Source organism: Leptinotarsa decemlineata, unplaced genomic scaffold, assembly GCF_025532065.1.
Source record: "Leptinotarsa decemlineata unplaced genomic scaffold, Ldec_3_MD MMD2_tig00078346_RagTag_RagTag, whole genome shotgun sequence".
NCBI lineage: Eukaryota > Metazoa > Arthropoda > Insecta > Coleoptera > Chrysomelidae > Leptinotarsa > Leptinotarsa decemlineata.
In genome coordinates this window covers 6,393,763-6,414,436 of record NW_027412724.1, presented here as the reverse complement: position 1 = coordinate 6,414,436, position 20,674 = coordinate 6,393,763, and the positions used below count along the sequence as shown (strand labels likewise).

The 20,674-nt window shown below is 39.7% G+C and overlaps 1 protein-coding gene across 1 annotated transcript; it reads left to right on the top strand.

The window, feature by feature from the left end:
• The first annotated feature begins 15,415 nt into the window (after window positions 1-15,415).
• On the top strand, window positions 15,416-20,263 carry LOC141487041 (uncharacterized). Its single transcript, XM_074185807.1, has 2 exons — window positions 15,416-16,358; window positions 16,417-20,263. Exons 1-2 carry the CDS (start codon window positions 15,797-15,799, stop codon window positions 17,322-17,324), a joined length of 1,470 nt encoding a protein of 489 aa, XP_074041908.1. The 5' UTR covers window positions 15,416-15,796; the 3' UTR covers window positions 17,325-20,263.
• Window positions 20,264-20,674: the final 411 nt, after the last annotated feature.

Below are 20,674 nucleotides of genomic sequence, written 5' to 3'. Positions count from 1 at the left end.
ATGATTCTAAAGGTCCCTAGGGAAGTTAACCTAATAGGCTACGCAGATGACCTAGCCGTAGTGGTGGTGGGGAAAAATGAAGAAACCGACCGACCAACGCAACGATTTGGAAAAGAGCCATGGAAAAAAAAGATATACAGGAATATATTACTTAGTGTTCAACGGAAAGCAGCCATAAAAATAGTGTGTGCTGCTGATGATTGCAAGAACCCCCCCCAATAGATCTGCTGACGGAAAAGAGAACAATGGTACAAAACAACGTATCAAAAGGGTCAGCAAGGTTTATTTTATTTTTTTTATTCAACTAACGGGCAGCACACAATATACAAATATGTTTTTATAAAGGTGTACATAAATACTTATGATTAAGATCCATATTAAAATTAAACCTAAGAGAAATAAAAACTAAGATTAAACCCAAAGGCAATGAATGATTGCAGTGAGATACATTTATATATATATATATATATATATATATATATATATATATATATATATATATATATACATGTGCACATCTATGTATTGTTTTTTAGAAGTGATGGCAAACTTCGTTTCAAGCTACTTTCAGAGATATTGAACAAATCTACTTGAATATCATTCGCATTCAATACAATCCTAGATAATGGTGAGTGTTTTCCATAATTGCTTCTATGGAAATCAATTGCAAACGTCTGAGTGTTTCGAGTTACTCTGGCTGGAACATGTAAACCAATTTTGGACAAGAGGTATGGACAGTCAATATTGTTATTCAAAATCTTATGTAGAAATCTGATGTCTGCACAAACTCTACGAGTACTCAGTTTTACTATTTCTGTTATAGCACGAACTTCACTAAGTGTGTTTTCAGTTAAAGGTATATTCAATTTATAAGCTAGATATCTTAAAAATTTGTTCTGAGTTTTTTCTATTTTATTAATATGTATTTCATATTTCACATGAACAGTACTCCAATATTGATCTGACCAAAGAGTAATAAAGAGTTCTGATGGAGTTGACATTAGTGAATTCTCTTGTGGTCCTGCACACGAAGCCCAGCATTTTTGTCACACTATTCACAACCTGTTCATAGTGAAGATGGAAATCAACCTTGGTGTCAAAAAGAACACCTAGGTCCCGAACAATGTTTGCTTTTGTGAGGGGTTTGCCATCAATGTTATAATCAAATTCAATATGTTCAATTGATCGATAAAATGACATAGCATTGCATTTATTTACATTCAGCTCCATGTAGTTTTCGGAGCACCATTTGACAATTGCGGTGAGGTCCCTTTGAACGTTCTCACATTGTTGTTTGCTGATGACACGGCTAAAGATTTTGAGATCGTCTGCAAACAGCAAAAACTTTGAATGTTTGATTATTTCTTCAATATCATTGATGAATATATTGAACAAGAAAGGGCCTAAGTGGCTTCCTTGTGGCACTCCTGACGTGACGTAAATCTCCTCAGATATGAAACTCTTGACTTTTACATATTGATTTCTATCTCGAAGATAGCTTGCAAACCAATTCAATAAATCTCCGTAAAACCCTATCGCTTTAAGTTTCCCGAGCAATACTGTATGATTAACTGTGTCGAATGCCTTTGAAAAGTCTGTATAGATTACGTCCACTTGGTACTTTTGTTCCAAGGCATTCAGCACAAATTGAGTTAACGTTAACAAATTTGTGGTTGTTGATTTACCCAGGCAAAAACCGTGTTGTTCTTGTATAATGACTTGGTTCAATGGATTCTTTATTTGATCACATATCAAACTCTCTAATAATTTTGGGATTGCACTTAGAATTGTGATCGGTCTATAATTTTTTATATTTGCTTTATCCCCCGACTTGAATATTGGGGTAATAAAACTAGATTTCCACGAGCGTGGAAATTGTCCTGAATTCAGTGATGCAGTAAATAGTAGAAACAAAGGTTTTGCCAAGGTAAATCTACATTTCTTTAATAATAAAGGAGCTATTCCGTCAGGTCCCGGACCTTTGTTCGGGTCTAATTGGTATAATTTATTCAATATGGTTTCCAAGCTGAAGTTACAGGAATTCATATTGATAGTTTTTTCGTAACTGAATTCAAATAAATGAGTACCATCAGTGTCTTGTTTGTAGACTGATTGGAACTGTCGTGCAAAGCCATTAGCAATTTCATTTCCTGTTATACATGATTGTTCCCCCAAGTACATTGTGTCCGGAAAGCCATGATTTTTTCTCTTTTGGTTAACAAAGTTCCAGAAATGCTTAATGTTCATACCCACGTTATTTTCCACTCCTTTTATATAGTTATCATACCATTCTTTACTCATTATTTTACACTGTTTTCTTAGTTCAGAGAAAATCAAATAGTCGTCCCATCTGTTACTACTTTTGTAATTTTTGTGAGCTATTTTCTTTTCAAATATCAAATATTTTATATCATTGCTAAACCAACGAGGAAATTTTGGCTTGCTAGAGCGAATATAAGGTATGAAATTGCTTATGCCTCTATATAAAAAATCGTAGAAAATTTCTGTGGCATGATTTATATCTGTTATTCTGTCTAGCTGATGGTCCCAGTCTACCGTGGACAGGTAGAAGTTAAGTCCAATGTAATCTCCTCTCTTGAAGTCGAAGTAAAAGTTTTCATATTCCAGATTGTTGAATTCTTCATTAGAGGTAATTGATGAAACTGTGGCTGGGTGATATGGATCACAAGGCAGCAAACAGTCATCAGCAATTTCAACCGTGATTATGTAATTATAATTAGTGAATATCAGGTCTAGCATAACACCAAAGCAGTTTTTAATTGAACTTGATTGAAATATATTATGGAATGCTAGACAATCAACAAGGATTTGAGCAGCACTATTATTATTATGTATTGCAATTACACCTAATTCATCATTATACCATTCAACATTTGGTAAGTTATAGTCACCGTACAGAAGCAGTTTCTTCTTGGGAAATCTCTCCAACACACTATCTATAGTTGCACAATGATCCTCATATAACTCCTGACGAGAGCTGGGTGGAAGATAAACTCCTCCAATAATTAGTTGATTGCCGTAAGCAGATACGTTGACAAATATTTGTTCCACATTATCTTTGTTGATATCTATGACATTACTGGAAAAATGCTTCTTCACTGCTAAGAGAACTCCCCCTCCACGAGATTTCTGACTTGTTAGTATAGACCGATCTTTCCTGTATGTTGCATTATGTTGCTGGATCTTCTTCTGCGTTCTTCCAGTTCATAGACCACTGAATCGAAATCAGTTTGTTGAACCGGAGATGCTTTGGCGTGCTCAAGTGTAGTGAGTTTGTCAACAAGCTCATTCACCTTTTGTTCGAGAGTTACAATTTGTTTTTTCATAATTGGCAATAGTCTAAGCCCTTCCTCACAGTCCTTGCAAAAATATTTCAATACTCTTTTATTTTTTAGCTGCATACATCTGATTTCAGAAGAGGTAAGCTCAGCACATATGAAGTGCATTCTTGTGTGACATCCATCACATTGACAAGAATCCTCTTCATTGCACTTTGTATCACACTTGAAGCATTGCATGGTTCCTTGGTGTCGAAAGTGTATCACTTTTGACTACTACTCCTGGCCTATTGTTTTCTGGGTCCTATGTTTTTATACTTGGAACTTTTTTTTAGGCAAATAAAAAGGGCAACGAGATAGGAGTTCTTTCCAGGACAAAAAACAATTTATACTGAACGAAATGCAGTGATAATGGTTGAAAATGCACTTCCGGAATTGAAATTTATGAAATGAATGTGATGACAAGATCCACTGATTCACTATAAACCTTTTGTCAAAGACTAAACTTTTCAACTGCAGTACTTCAGCTAATATTTCAGTTTTTATCAGAATAAGTAAACCACATGTATTTACTGTACAATGTTGCACGGTATGATATGAGGTTACAAATTATGGAAAAATGGCAACAATCTTGGGAGATAGACGATGGAAAGGCCAACTGGACAAGAAGACTGAAAAGAGACATAGAACCATGGATGAACAGAAAATGGGGAGAAGTGGATGACTTTCTCACACAAGTACTAACGGGGCATGGGTGTTTTCAGGCGTATCTGTTTAGGTTTAAAGTGAGTGACACAGAAGGGTGCAAGTATTGCGGAATGATAGATGCATACGTTGGGAAGAACAGAGACGAAACGCAGAGAACTAGATGAATAATAATGAAGTACTGAAGAAAAAGGAAGAGCTCTGAACCATCACTACAGTCTGCTAACCGAAGTAATGCCCGAGGGCGATTCCAGAGTAGCCTGCTTGACTCATGAGTGGTTTTTTAGTCTGTAAAAATCCGACACTATCTGGTCACAGGGTAACCAGGTGTCTTTCAAAGATTTTTCCACTCGCCGAAAAAAAAACTTTCAATGGTGACACTGTTATTCCTTAGTTAGCAAAATTTTTGACTTTTGAGAGTTGTTAATGTATGATATGGTGGTGTTTCCGCCATTATTCGTAATGTAGGCGAACCATCGAAGTTTTTCCCTAGAAAGTCCTCAGAAACCGCTTTCAATTTTTGTTTTTTTTTTTAATCAGAATTCTTTTGAAACGGGGAGAAAATTTATAATTTTTGAACAATATGTGTGGTATTGAAAAAAATGACTTGAGTGACTTTCTAATTTTTTTTCATATAATTGTTGTAACAACTACATTAGATATTTACTTAATAACTATGGCACTAACGATGAATTTGTTTTTGATAAATTTAATGGAACTGAAGCACCAGAAATAAATTGTTTTAATCTAATCGATCATTTATTTGAAGAACACATGCCTTTAAACTGAATACATTCTTAGAAAACAGTAAAATTGAAAAAATTTTCTCTCCAAGAAATCAGAAAGTGAAACTACATCATGAGCTGTATAATCAGCTCATGATGTAGTTGTATCATAGGATATTGATGGCTTTAGCACTTGATGATAAGGAAATATTTTTTTGAACCACCCAAAAATAATATCTTACTACTTTATTCAACAGAAAATGAAATATAAAACATTATAACTGATCACCTCTTCTTCGTTCATCACTGGATGTGATACATCTTCATTTTATGAAAAATATATTACAATTTTCATAAAAAAATTAGAAGTTAGGTGCATGCCTGGCTGAAATTTTCAGATCGAAGAGCGAAGTGAAAACATTGATAAATTGTATTCTGACAATGTATAGTGCCAAAATCGGCGATAAAAATGCAGCAAAATAACATTGAAGAGTTTACATACAAGTTCAACAATAAAAAATAATGCTCTAGTTCCTCGTGGAGAATGGAATTATCAAAAAGTAAATTACTTAAAATCAATCAAAATTATGCAACCTACAGGTGATATCTAAAAAAATTCTCTTTGGAAACATATTCTTCAAATAAATCAACTACGCAATTTAACTTATATATCTACGATTTTTTTAAAACGTTCAGTACGTACCATCATTACTTTATCCATCGAAAATGACTAATTTTAGAGCTCTGTTACGCCAGCAACGCAAAGTACGGAAATCATATTTAGAAAATGCCAAAATTAGGTGCTTTTTAGGTACCGAAGTCAAAAATTAGGTGCTCTGTAACTTACACCGCAACTCAATACTCAAGGTTGCGTTGTTAGCAGTATGTGATGCTAGCAAAGCAATGAAAATAATAATAAAATAATGAATGTTAAGGGAACATTATTAGGTGCTAATTAAGTGCTAAACAGTGAGGATCGTAAAATTTTCTAATTAATAAACAAAAGCTTCCAATTTCGCTAAACAACAGATCTAAGAATCAGGTCTCTCGAAAACGAGGACGAATGCTCTATCAGGTATAAGCTGAGCGTGGTAATAAAGTGCTAATCAGGTGCTTGCAAGAAATTACCATGAAAACGACCGCGAATGAGTGAAAAAAAAATTTGAGATACCTGATTTGAGAAAAAAAATTAACGATATGCAATATACTCGTAAACTAATACATAGACAATCAATATAAAGTGCTAATTAAGTGCTCACTAGATAAACAATAGTAAACCTAGATTCCATAATGCCTATGGGCCATTATGGAAAACCCCTATGACTAATGGACTGACTTCTTACAGTACGTTCCTCGATAAGTAAGGGTATGAGAATAAAGTGCTAATTAGGTGCTCATTAGATATTTATAGTAAATCTAGATTCCATAATTTATATGGGGCTTATCGACCCGATAACCACCATGGACCCGATAACCACCATGGACCATGACCACCATTAAAAAAATGTTTAAAATATATTTTTTTCCTTTAACCAGCTATCGCTGGTGATTCGATAGCAAGTGGAAATTGAGCGTTTAGCCTGGGGCTTGAACCACCGACTCACACATCGACCGATTGACTGGCCCGGCTACCGACCGGTCGGTCGGTAGCCAGGCGGTTCGACATGGATGCTTTGTTCGATCCTCTTCACCAATACGTCTAAGAATGGCAATTCGTTGTGGACTTCCTTCTCCATTGTGAAAGTGATAGAAGGGAAACATCTGTGTATCGAAAATCCACTCACACAGTGCTACGAGTATCTGAACCAGGAATCCAACCATCATCAAGACTCTACTAGACAGTGCTTTCGGGCTCTGTAATACAAAGGAAGGTCTTGAAAAGGAACTATAGGCATCATCAAAAATGACCTTCAACGAAATGGTTACTCCAAAGTGATGGTGAAGCAAGCTTTAGCTAGAAGACAGTAACAGTTCCACAAGGAAGAGAAGCCGCTACACCCAGTACTTGTACTTCCCTACATCAGAGGATTGTTGGAAAGGATAAGAAGGATTGGGTCCAAGTATAACATCAAAACATCAGGTTTTTTCTCTCCTGTCACTCGAATACTCAGAAATGGGAATATGTATGAACAGGTTGATATCTTTAGCAGCTCCACAAATACCATCAAAATTGAACTGAGTCGCATTATTTCCTGAAACATTTTCTTTAATTATTCTATACTATTTCATCATTATATTGTTTTCTTTTTATACCATATATCATATTATTATTATTATTGTGCTATGTATTTATCTTTAGTTCAGTTTAAGATTTTATAAACTTTTTTCTTTTTTCTCCATGACAAAATTGTACTGTGATTTTATCACTATATTATTGTATTTCGTTTTATATTATATTATGTATTTATTGCATTTATTATCTTTAATTTAGTTAAGATTTTACAAATGCTTTTTTTTTACCAATTGTAATAGGGACTACACGTTGAATAAATAAACAAAAATATAAAAATAAAAAATAGAACCTGCATCAGATCTGGGAACACTATCCGTAGTAGCCTCACCAAAACCAGGCCACCAAACGCGAACTGCGATTCCAAGAATTGCATTTACCGGATACCATTGAAAGTTCGCATTGCCGAGCATATGAAACACATACAGCGAGGAGAAACCAACAAATCAGGAATAGCAGAGCACGTTTGGACTCATCAACATAACATCAAGTGGGCTCAAGCTGAAATCATCCACAAGGAAGAATACTGGTTTAGGGGAAAATTTCAGGAAGCCGCATATATGTTGTTCAACAACGCATTTAGCCAAGCTAGCGTAAAGATACGCAACATATGGAAACCTCTAATTAAGCGGAACATGACCAATTCCCGCCAAACGGTCAGCTTCCGCCAAATCCGATGAAGCGGAGAGAGAGAAGAGGGGATAGGTGATAGCACTCGAATGACCTATGATAATTTTAATGATAATAATACCCGAGCAACTGGTGCAAAACCGGACCGGCAGCCCTGGCGCACCCGGGAAGCAGAAGTCCATTCTCCCTCCGGTGACGGCCGTGGGGCCGAACCAACACTTGGTTCCCATTAATCGAGGAAGGGGCCCTTACAATCGACCCGCTCGGAGGGGTCGAAGACAAGGTGGTGGGGCCCATAACGATGATTTGCCTGGCAATGAAAACGGACGTTTTGAGTGGACGCATGAGCTGAGATAGCCTTATGCATTGCTACGAGAGAAGTGAGCCCGCGCGAAGAGGGTACCTACATGGCGAGATTGCATGATCTGTGGTGTGAAACACATCTGGGGCATGCCGCCTTTTCCGCCCTAAACCTTAGGGCGGAAAAGGCGGCTAACGAAGTGGTAGAAGTGATAGTTCTTCCACCCGCTGGCACGGCTGGAGAGGAGACTCGCACCATACCACCAGTATAGACGACAATCAGAACACGTAGGGTGCTCCACAGAATCAGGCCCCTGAAGCCACAAGAACTGGCTTGTTTGGATGCGGAGGTTCATAGTGTTCTAACAGAAAGGGCTGACATCTGGCAAATCAACACCGCCGTGTATAGCGTCGTCCAATCGCTTTCCGAATCGGAATGACAAATCCCGGCCTTGCGATTTGGAAGATTGAACGGCGTGTACACAACATGGAGGCTAAGATCACGTCAGCGAGACAACACGCGTCTCTTATCCAATGTGTGATGGATTTCAGGGCGGCCAACAAGCCTTTCACGCCCCCAGTGCGGCGAATAGCCGCCAAACTACGACTTATCCATCACACTTTGAGTCAAGGCGTGCTGCTAACCACCAAACAGCACTACCTTGATAGGATACGAATGCTAGTGGCTGCTAAGAAGTCGCTAGTGAGGCGAGCGAGAAGTATCGCGGAAAACCTTAGGTTCCGCGAGAAATCTTCTCGCTTATTCCAAGAGCCTCCACGTGTTGTGGATAATCCGCCGACCGCTGATCAGGTGGAATCCTTCTGGGAGGATATCTATGAACACCCGCAGCCACTCAACTTAGACATTCCAACCCTAGCGCAGTTCGAAGCTTTCAACAGAGAGCTTTGACAGCCTGAGCTCAATGAACTGCGCAACCCTATAACCACGGATGACGTTCGAAGGGCCGTTGTTGGTTCCAAGAACTTTGCTGCTCCAGGCCCAGATGGGCTGAACACTTATTGGTGGAAATAACTACCAGGTACCCACCGCCATTTGGTCAGAGTTTTCAACTCATGGCTGGACGGAGAGTAGCCGGGACTACGGATAGGATGTGCAGCTCGTAGATGGAAGCATTCTACACCATCTGGATGCCGGAGAGACGTATACTTACCTCGGGGTGGAACAACGCCACTCACAAGAGGTAACAGCAGTGAAAAACTCTCTCCGCGGCAAGTATCAGCACAGACTTCAACAGATCTGGTTATCGGAACTGTCTGGGAAGAATAAAGTTGCTGCAACAAATATGCTTGCCGTTCCAATCTTACTCTACTCAAATCATCTAAAAGAACAATTCGTTCAGGCCAGTCTCAACACCCTACACAGTAGGTTAATGGACTGACACCTATCAGAAAACAACTACTCCCCTGGCTAATACCACGAAGGGCGTTGGATTATATCCGACAGGTGTCAGTGCAGGATTCTTCACTGAAGTTATTCCTGCATATGCTGTTGGCGATACAACTGCCGCAATAGATTTTCAATTATCGGAACACACTTGCAGACCGGTTTCGGGCTGTTTGGCCACTCGTCAGTGCAAGGTAGTGTATATCATCAACATAAAGTCGATGATTTCCGATAATTGAAAATCGAATTCCGTCAGAGTATCATTCCTCGAACTAAGCTGAAGACTACAACAAACAACAGGTTTGTCGTCGCTCCATCTGCCTGTGAACGAGGTAACCAACTGCATATCCAAATTTGCCCAATTCCTCGTAAAAGGAAAGAAATCTTTCACGTATAGTAGAGTGGCCAAACAGCCCGAAACCGGTCTGCAAGTGTGTTCCGATAATTGAAAATCTATTGCGGCAGTTGTATCGCCAACAGCATATGCAGGAATAACTTCAGTGAAGAATCCTGCACTGACACCTGTCGGATATAATCCAACGCCCTTCGTGGTATTAGCCAGGGGAGTAGTTGTTTTCTGATAGGTGTCAGTCCATTAACCTACTGTGTAGGGTGTTGAGACTGGCCTGAACGAATTGTTCTTTTAGATGATTTGATTTATAGCCAGTCTTCAAGTATGCCCACTGACTATACGTGAAAGATTTCTTTCCTTTTACGAGGAATTGGGCAAATTTGGATATGCAGTTGGTTACCTCGTTCACAGGCAGATGGAGCGACGACAAACCTGTTGTTTGTTGTAGTCTTCAGCTTAGTTCGAGGAATGATACTCTGACGGAATTCGATTTTCAATTATCGGAAATCATCGACTTTATGTTGATGATATACACTACCTTGCACTGACGAGTGGCCAAACAGCCCGAAACCGGTCTGCAAGTGTGTTCCGATAATTGAATATCTATTGCGGCAGTTGTATCGCCAACAGCATATGCAGGAATAACTTCAGTGAAGAATCCTGCACTGACACCTGTCGGATATAATCCAACGCCCTTCGTGGTATTAGCCAGGGGAGTAGTTGTTTTCTGATAGGTGTCAGTCCATTAACCTACTGTGTAGGGTGTTGAGACTGGCCTGAACGAATTGTTCTTTTAGATGATTTGATTTATAGCCAGTCTTCAAGTATGCCCACTGACTATACGTGAAAGCTTACTCTACTCGTTTGGAGTAGTGAAGTGGACTCGAGAGGAGTTGTATCAACTCGACGTAAAGACCCTAAAAATGATGCATCTCTATAGGAGTTTACATCCCAAATCGTCAGTTCCATCGGTAAGCCTTGAAGAGAAGCTTCTGGAAAATTCGAAAAGCTTGGAAGATAAATTTCTAGAAAACTCGAAGAGTTTGGAAGACAAGCTTCTGGAAAATTCGAAGAGTTTGGAAGGCAAGATTCTGGAAAATTCGAAGAGTTTGGAAGACAAGCTACGCGAAAATTTGGTGAGTTTAAAAGATGAACTTCGAAATGCCTGGAGGAGAAGCTTCTAGAAAATGCAGAAGGCTTAAAGAAAGAAGTTTGTGTTGTGGCGAGTATACTCGAAGAAAGAATAGGTACCATCGAGACAGAGATAGACAAAATCAGAGAGGAAATCGGTAGCATTAACATTGGCATTGCGTGGAGAAGCAACGAATATTTTGCAAATCCTCACAACCCAAGAGCAGGAAGACTATGACCAACTCATAAAACATCTTGAACTACGGTATGGACTGGCACACCTAGAACACGTTTACCATTCACAGCTGAAGAACAGCTGCCAGAAATCAGGAGAATCCCTACAGGAGTTTGAAGCCGATATAGCTCGATTGGTTCGTCTAGCATATCCTGCTACACCGGATAGTGTAATGGAGCGGTTAGCAGTTCAGGCATTCTTGGCATTCGCATTCTTGGCATTCCAGGCATTCGCGACCAAGAAACAAGGCAGACCTTGACACTAGTTCATCCCAAACATCTCGTGGATGCACTGGCAAGCGCTCTGGGGTTTGAGGCTGCGAAACAATCCTGCAAGAGCCAGAGCAAAGTTCGAGCTATCAAGAAAGATGGACAAGTGCCTGCTGATACTGAGGCCACCATCAGAAAAGTATTGAAAGAAGTGTTGCCTAAGAGGAAACAAATAAGATGCTGGAACTGTGGGAAAATTGGACATGTGCGTAGCAAATGTCCAGCTTTCAAAAAATCGACACCAAATCAGGAAAACTAAAGAGGGTCGATGAGAAGGGGCAATCGTCGGCCTCTACCCAGCAAGCCCCCGTAAAAACGCATATGTTGCCGTGCTCCAATGATAAGACAAAGGTGTTTTCGTAGACGGCCTCATCAACAACGAGCCTTGCACCATGCTGCTAGATACAGGTGCGACGAGAACCATTCTCGGGCCAACCTTTGCCAAAACCCCGGCAAGAATTGAACCGTCAAGCTGGAAGCTACGCACCGCAACAGGGAAGCCAGCCACTGTACTTGGAGAACTGCCAATTGAATTGGTGTTGGGCAGCACTAAATTGAAACATCGTGCATTGGTGGCAGACATCGAGGACGATGCGATCATTGGAATGGACATAATGAATTCCAGAGGGTTCGAGCTGAATTTTCAAGACGGCGTCCTACGTGTCGGCGGAGAAGAGCTGGTACTGGTACTGAAACCATCCTGGAGGCTCGCTTGGACGGAAGTGCGAGAAGCGGCAAGGTGGTAATGTTCGAGCCCAAGATACACGATGAGAAAATTGGACGAGGAATCGTGCTGGGGAAGACCCTGTTGCGTGTTGACAAAGTTGTGCCGGTCAGGGTCATGAATGTCAACTACTTTCCCGTGACCTTGAAGAAAGGAACAATGCTGGGGCACTGTTCGTCCATTTCCTCTGTGATACGGAGTGTACGCAGTTCTGTTAGTCAAGCCAAAAACTTGCCTAAAGAGTTGGAGAAGTTGATTGGCATTTCCTCCAAGGACATACCACCAACTCACCGATCGAAACTGAGGGAGTTAGTCAAGAAGTACCAGGAAATCTTCGACATTGGAGAAGGAAAAGGCGGCAGAACGAATGTGGTTCAGCATATAATCGACACTGGGAATGTCCGACCAATCCGGCAATCAGCTAGAAGACTCCCTCTGGACAAGAAAGAAGAGGCGGACAAGATAGTCAGCGACATGGAAAAAGATGGAGTCATCGAACCTTCTGACAGCCCTTGGTCTTCCCCAGCCGTATTAGTGAAGAAAGATTCTGCGTGGATTATCTATCCAGCTAAATAATGTGACGAAGAAAGACAGCTACCCTCTTCCAAAAATCGACGACACCCTAGAAACGCTAGCCGGCTCCACGATTTTCTCGACTTTGGATTTGAAGAGTGGATATTGGCAAGTTGAATTGGCCCCAGAAGATCGAGAAAAGACAGCTTTCACCATCGGCTCGGGATTGTGGCAGTTCACGGTTATGCCATTTGGGCTTTGTAATGCTCCAGCGACCTTCGAGAGATTGATGGAGACGGATCTCAAGGGGCTCTCATGGAAGACGTCTCTAGTGTATCTCGACGATATAGTCGTGGTCGGAAAATTGTACGACGATCACTTTGAAAATCTGGACGAGATATTCATGCGTCTGAGGAGTTCTGGATTGAAACTCAGTCCCAAAAAATGCCATCTGTTCCAGAAAGAAGTCCGTTACCTTGGCCACGTTGTCTCTGGGGAAGGAGTGGCGGTTGACGAACAAAAGATCAAAGCAGTTAAGGATTGGCCCATTCCAAAAGACATACACCAGCTTCGGAGCTTCCTTGGTTTGTGCACCTACTACCGTATATTTGTGCTGGGGTTTTCCAACATCGCCAAACCATTGACCCGACTTACAGAAGGACAGATCCAGTTCCAGTGATCTGAGGAATGCGAAGACTCATTCAAGAAGTTGAAAAGGGCTTTGATCAACGCTTCTGTTTTGAGCTATCCCCTACCGGACAGAAAGTTCATTTTAGATACGGACGCCTGCAACGTGGGACTTGGAGCAGTCCTTTCTCAGATCCAGGATGGACAGGAGAAAGTTATTGGCTACTTCAGCAAAACGCTCAGTAAACCAGAGCGCAATTACTGTGTCACCAGGCGAGAGCTGTTGGCCGTTGTCAAAGGTGTAGAACATTTCTACAAATACGTGTATGGAAGAAGATTTCTGTTGAGAAAGGACCATGCAGCTCTCAAATGGCTTCTGCAGTTCATAAATCCCGAGGGCCAAGTAGCGCACTGGAATGAGAGACTGCAAGAATTTGACTTCGAAACAAAACATCGAGCTGGGACTAGCCATAAAAACGCAGATGCCCTGTCACGGAGACCATGCCCCGATGACTGCTCACATTGCCCACGAGCAGAAGAGAATGAAGCAGCTATTTGTAGAACTAGAGCTGTAGACCAAGATCCAGATCTTGGTTTAGTCATCGGATGGAAGAAAATTAATCGAAGACCATCGTGGCAGAAGGTAGCAGGTTATTCGCCAGCGGTTAAGTCCTACTGGGCACAATGGAACTCCCTTAACTTGGAAAACGGGGTTCTGAAGCGGGTCTTGGAGTCTGAAGACCGTGTAGAAGAAAGGCGCCAGACAGTGGTACCCAGGAACAGACGACAGGAGGTGCTCAAAGAAATCCATGATGGAGTCATTGAAGGACATCTGGGAGTAACGTAGACCCTCCAGAAAGTGAGACAACGGTTTTACTGGGTTAATTGTCAAGCCAACGTCAAGGACTGGTGCAGAAAATGTGCTGTATGTGCTGCCAGTAAAGGACCTCGGATACGACCGAAAGCTCCAATGCGCCAGTATAACGTGGATAGTCCATTTGAGAGAATCGCCATCGACATCGCCGGACCGTTCCCAGAGTCCCACCATGGGAACACATACATCCTGGTAGCCATGGACTACTTCAGCAAGTGGGCAGAAGCCTATGCCATGCCCAAACAGGAAGTCTTTACCGTCGATGACGTCCTGGTAAAGAAATGTGTCCCATTGGAGCTGCATTCGGACCAGGGCAGAAATTTTGAGTCCAACCTGTTCCAAGAAATATGTAAACTGTTGGACATTCGAAAGACCAGAACCACAGCCTTACATCCACAGTCCGATGGAATGGTGGAACGAATAAATAAGACCATAAACCGCCACTTATCCAAGGTAGTCTCTGATCATCAAAGAGACTGGGACCAATACCTCCACCTGTTCCTGCTGGCTTACCGTTCGGTAGTGCACGAGTCAACCGGCCAAACCAATGCCAGTATTATAATAGGACGAGAGCTGCGGCTTCCTTGCGACTTGAAATTTGGGACGCCGCCAGAACAAGACACTGCGGGAGAAAACTATGTCAGCAAGCTTCGGCAGAGAATGGACGAGTCCGTCTAGGCCTATGACATCAAGGCGAATGATGGAGGATTCAAAATCGGTGACCTAGTTTGGCTGTGCAATCCTAAGCGACGCCGTGGTTTATCACCGAAGTTGCAGAACTCGTGGGAAGGTCCGTACAAAATCATGAAAAAGATTAATGACCTCGTCTACCGAATCCATAAGTCACCTCTAGGAAAGCCTAGGGCGTCAATTTTAATAGATTGGCTCCTTATGCTGGCAATCACGACCAAGTTCGCGCCCTCAGACCACCACTATGACGTATTAATTGCTTTTTAATTGGTTGTTGTTTGGTGAAGTCAAGGTGATGTGACCATGAAGGGTGTGGTGTATGGTTCGTTCAGAAATTTTTTCCCGGTTCTAATCCCCCCTCACCAATACGACGTGTTATTTGCTTTTTTTTGTTGTGCAGTGAAGTCAAGGCGTTGTGACCTTGAAGTGTCTGGTGCATGGATCGTTCAGATTTTTTTTTCATATGAGATTTTGTGTGTGTATGTGTGTGTGTGTGTAAGAGAATGCACGGTACAGGGTTTCATCATGTGCTTGTTTGTCTATGTACAAACATACGTCTGCATACTTCGAAGATCCTCCAAGTAATGAATGCTCCATCGGTGTGAGGGCACCAAGTTAGTAGTGGAGTGACGTCACAGCAATAACCGTTCAACAGCTAGAGAGCGACATGTTCACTCCACGACACGCAGGAGGGCGAGCACTGTGCTAACGTCTGTCCTCTCCGAGAGCGCAACGACAACTGCTTGTTCGTATCGCTCTCGAAGCAGTGAATGATGTGACGTAACGCATCGCCCTACCCTCGCTATTGATGGTGACACGCGGGCGGGCGAGGACTGTGCAAACGTCTGCCCTCTCCGAGAGCGCAACGACCACTGCTTGCTCGTACCGGCAACTGTTATCGCATCAAGTTGGGAGATGGGCTTGGCTGTGACGTAAGGCATCTCTAGTGGATGCATCGATGTGTCCTTACCTACGCTCACTCTCGACGGTGATGCGCAGGCAGCGTGGACTATGGTATTTAAGAAGCGGGTGAGTGTTGGTTATGTCAGTTTTCATCGAGTGAGTTAGTGAGAACATATCATAGAAAATGTATTCTTGTGAATGTGGTGAATCTTTTAGTCGTAGCGACAACCTTCGTCGTCATCAGCTCCAGAGTTGCCAAGGAGGTCCATCAGTGAAAAGAGTGAGATTAGATGACGCTGCAGCACCTATGTACACATGTAATTGTTGTAATGTGATGATTCCATTGACTCAAGTGAATTCTCACAATAGAACTCTACAACATAAGAATAATACATGTGTTCAATTCAGTGATGGTGTTCAAATTATAAAGAGCGCCTTCAAACGTCGGATTGCGACATACAGTGTGCAGAGTTCCATTGTTTCCACCGATTACATGTTATTCTTTAATGAAATCAGGCAGAAAGTTATAGAATTATTGGAATCGGCCATCAGGGTTCACAAAATCATCAAAGTGAATATGGAAGTATTTGGGAGTTATATTCTACAAACACAAGACCTGAAGGAAACCAAATTATTTAATTCACAGAATAGAACAGTTGATCAATCTACTGATTTGAATTCCTTATTTGATAGATTTCGAAATGGGATTATCGCTCAAACTACAGAATTCCAGGAACGTGATTCAGGTAAGCATTTCTACCAAGTTTTAATTGTATGGATTAGTAATTTTGTTTTGTATTTAAGGTTGGACTTGTGAAAAAATCATGTTGTTGGACATTAATAAATACAGCCCGCTCAGTGGATGTTCATATGTGAAGCTGCCTGAATGTATCGAGCGTAGGAAGGCCGTGGTTAATGTCCGTAATGAAGATCAGCATTGTTTTGCATGGGCTATGACTTCAGCACTACATCCTGCAATCGATAGAACGTCAGAAGTTTCATCGTACCCACATTTCAGTACAGTCATAGATGTAACAGGTATGAATGTTCCGGTAAAGTTGAAGGATATTGTGAAATTTGAAGACAAGAATGATATTTCAGTTAATGTGTACGGTTTAGAAAGTAAATTCGAGAAGGGTAAAATAATGTATGAAATAATTGGACCATTACGTTACTCTCAGAGAAGACTTAGAAGACATGTCAATTTGTTACTTATCACAGATGATTTCGGTAATAATCATTATTGTTGGATCAAAGATCTTTCAAGATTAGTTTCAAGCCAATTATCGGCTCATGAACATAAGAAATATTTTTGTGATGGCTGTTTATTATATTTTTCTAATGAACAATTACTATTACGTCATAAGATGAATGATTGTAATCACTTGAGTACTACAACACCATCAACCAATTTCAAAGTCAATAAATATGGGAAAACGGTACCTGAAAATATACTAACTTTTGAAAACTTTGAGAAACAAATGAAGGTACCATTTGTAGTGTATGCCGATTTTGAATCAGTACTGAAGCCGATTCAAACCACTAAACCAAATCCTGAATACTCGTATTCGATCAAGACATTCAAACATGAGCCTTATTCATTTACTTATTTGATTAAATGTTCATACAATGATGATTTATCAAAAAATTTGTTTCGTATAGGGGTGTGGATGCAGCCCAGAAATTCGTTAGCAAAATCGAAGATGATTTGAAAAATATTTATGAAAATCATCTCAGGTTTCATATTCCTATGGATGTACAAACTCCTGAGGAAGAGGAACAGTTTGCTTCTGCCACAAATTGTGGCATTTGTTCTAAACAATTTAATGATGGCGAAGTCAAAGTGAGGGATCATTGTCACCTCACAGGAAAAAAAAGGTCCCCTGCTGCTCATTCATCTTGTAATTTGAATTTTAAATTACCAAATTTCATTCCTATAATTTTTCACAATCTGAGTGGATATGATTGTCATTTATTCATAAAGGAATTGTATAAAAACAAAGATAAAGTGGATGTCATCCCACAAACTAATGAGAAATATATATCTTTCACAAAACATCTCTTTACACACTCCTATACGGATAAAGATGGTAGGGTGAAGAAGAATTATTTGAAAATGAGATTCATTGATAGTTTCAGATTCATGCCTAGTTCTTTGGAGAATTTAGGTGCAAATTTAACATCTGATCAGTGTATCGAGATGCGCAAACATTTCCCACAAATTGAAAATTTCAATTTGATGAGAAAGAAAGGTGTATTTCCCTATAGTTTTGTTGATGACATCGAAAAACTGAATCATCCAAGACTTCCAACCAAAAATCAATTTTATGATAAACTCAATTGTGAACATATATCAGATAATGTTTATGGGAGAGCTCAACTTGTTTGGAATTTATTCGAATGTCAGGATTTGGGTGAATACTCTGATTTATATTTAAAGTCAGATGTGTTACTATTATGTGACATTTTTGAAAACTTTAGAAATATATCTGTTGATAAATATAAATTGGATCCGGCACAATACTTCACTGCACCCGGATTATCGTGGGATGCCATGTTGAAATATACTAATATTGAATTGGAATTACTAACTGATATTGATATGGTTCACTTCTTTCAATAAGGTATTCGTGGTGGAATAAGTCAATGTAGTGAAAGGAAACATAAAGCAAACAATAAATTTTTACCGAATTATAATCCAAATGAACCATCTTCATTCATTTCATATTTGAATGCAACAAATCTATATGGTCATAGCATGTCGCAACCATTACCAACAGGTGAATTTTCATGGTTAGCACCTCATGAAATTCTCAATCTTGATATAATGAATGTGGATATTGATAGTCCTTATGGATATGTATTGGAAGTGGATATACATTATCCCCAAGAACTTCATGATAAACATTCCGATTTACCATTCTTAGTTGAACGTTTGATACCTCCATATGCAAAATAGAAAGTTCCCAAATTAATTCCAAATTTGAACGATAAAAGAAAATATATTGTTCACTATAGAAACTTACAGCAAGCTGTCAATCATGGTTTGATAGTGATGAACACACATAGAGTATTGAGGTTTAAGCAATCATGTTGGATGAAGCCTTATATAGATTTGAATACTGAAATGCGTAATAGTTCTAATAACAAATCTGAAAAAGATTTCTACAAACTAATGAATAATGCAGTCTATGGAATAACAATGGAAAACGTAGACAATAGAATTGATGTTAGACTCATTACACATTGGGAAAATATAAAAAGAACTATAGGTGCTAGTTGTCTCATATCTCGACCAAATTTTAAACAACGCTCTATTTTTACAGAAAATTTTGTTGCCATTCAATTGGCTAGAGTAAATGTTCATTATGATAAACCACTATATTTAGGATTTTCCATTCTAGAATTATCTAAAACAGTTATGTATGATTTTTTCTATGGATGTATCAAACAACAGTTTGGAGAAGATGCGTCCTTACTCTACACTGATGCCGACTCCCTTATTCTCAAAGTAAATACAGACAATTTCTATGAATTTATCAAAAATAATATAAATAAGTTCGATACATCTAATTATAAAATAGGAAACCAATTCAATATTCCAGTGACAAAGTCAGTTCTGGGTAATTTCAAAGATGAATTCCCAAATGATCCAATAATCAGTTTTTACGGTACAGGTGCTAAAGCGTATTACGTGAAATCTGTTGATGGTGAACTGAAGAAGGCCAAAGGTGTGAAACGATCTGTTATAAAGAATGAATTGACATGTGAAGACTATGAAAAAATCATTGAAGAGGGAGGTATGATATTCAGGAAGATGAACTCGTTCAGAAGCGTATTGCATGATATTTACACTGAATTGAAAAATAAAGTCGCTTTATCGTATCATGACGACAAGAGATTCATCATTCCGAATACCACTCGAACTCTTCCATGGGGTCATAGCGATATAGAGTTTTATCGAAATGATCCTTATGATAACATTCGTTGGGTGTCTGAAATCGTTCATTCTTTTTCTCAAGAGAGCGCCTTAGACCAACTAATTAATTTGTTGACTGTAGAGATGAATAACTGAATTATAATTCGAAGTATTATTGCTTATTCCTTCAAACCGGAACATTCTTATTTGTGATTATTGTATTATGTATTGTATATGTATCACTTTGACCAAGTTACTAAGATGAATAAAAAATGATAAAAATATTATTTGTTTCATTTCTATTTTCCTAACCAATTACTGCAAAGTATATAGCATAATGTAAATGAAAGAAATATCAGTTTGAAAAGAATCATCGTAGAGTGCACAATGTCTAAAACAATCGATAAGTTTGGTAGAAAAAGAAAATTGGGTGGTAATGTCATTCGAGGTCCTCCCGGGATTGGTTTTAAATTAACAGAAGATGGTCATTATGACATGCAAAGAAAAATATTGAAAAATACAAGTGAGCCAATTGACAAGAGTGATTGTGTAACTGTATCATATCTTGAGGGGGAAATTAACGGAACAAAGGAGGTTAAACTTCTAGCCCTACAAGCTGCAATACAATCCACAATAGGCAGTATTGCTCGCGATGCCCGTCAAGCATTTGACGATAAAATTGCAGAGGCTCGGATAACTTCCACTCGTAAATTTGACAAACTTACAAATGATGTAGACACTGTAGAACAGTGTCTACAAATAAAAAATTTGATGCTATGTCAAACATAACAGCGACTACAATGAAAAAGTATGATGTACTGGAACAGAGAGTTGAAGTTTTGGAGAAAAACCATAAAGTCAGGCCATCAGGTGGACTGGGATATCCAGGACTGGACATTGATCCAAATGTTAGAATAATAGAACCAAAACCAACAGATGACGTATTAATTGAACCAACATGGTGAATTTACTCCCACGTTAGGTTAGGTTAGGTTAATACATACTGTATTAACTGTTAGCGTCACACATACGTTAGGTTAGGTGTTAGGTTAGGTTAGGTTAGGTTCATACATACCTTAGGTTAGGTGTTAGGTTAGGCTAAGGTAGGTTCATACATACATTAGGTTAAGTGTTAGGTTAGGC

Coding starts and splice junctions, on each gene's coding strand:
- LOC141487041 (XM_074185807.1), top strand. CDS start 15,797: ATGTATTCTTGTGAATGTGGTGAATCTTTTAGTCGTAGCGACAACCTT. Junction 16,359..16,416: donor ATTCCAGGAACGTGATTCAG/GTAAGCATTTCT, acceptor TTTGTATTTAAG/GTTGGACTTGTGAAAAAATC.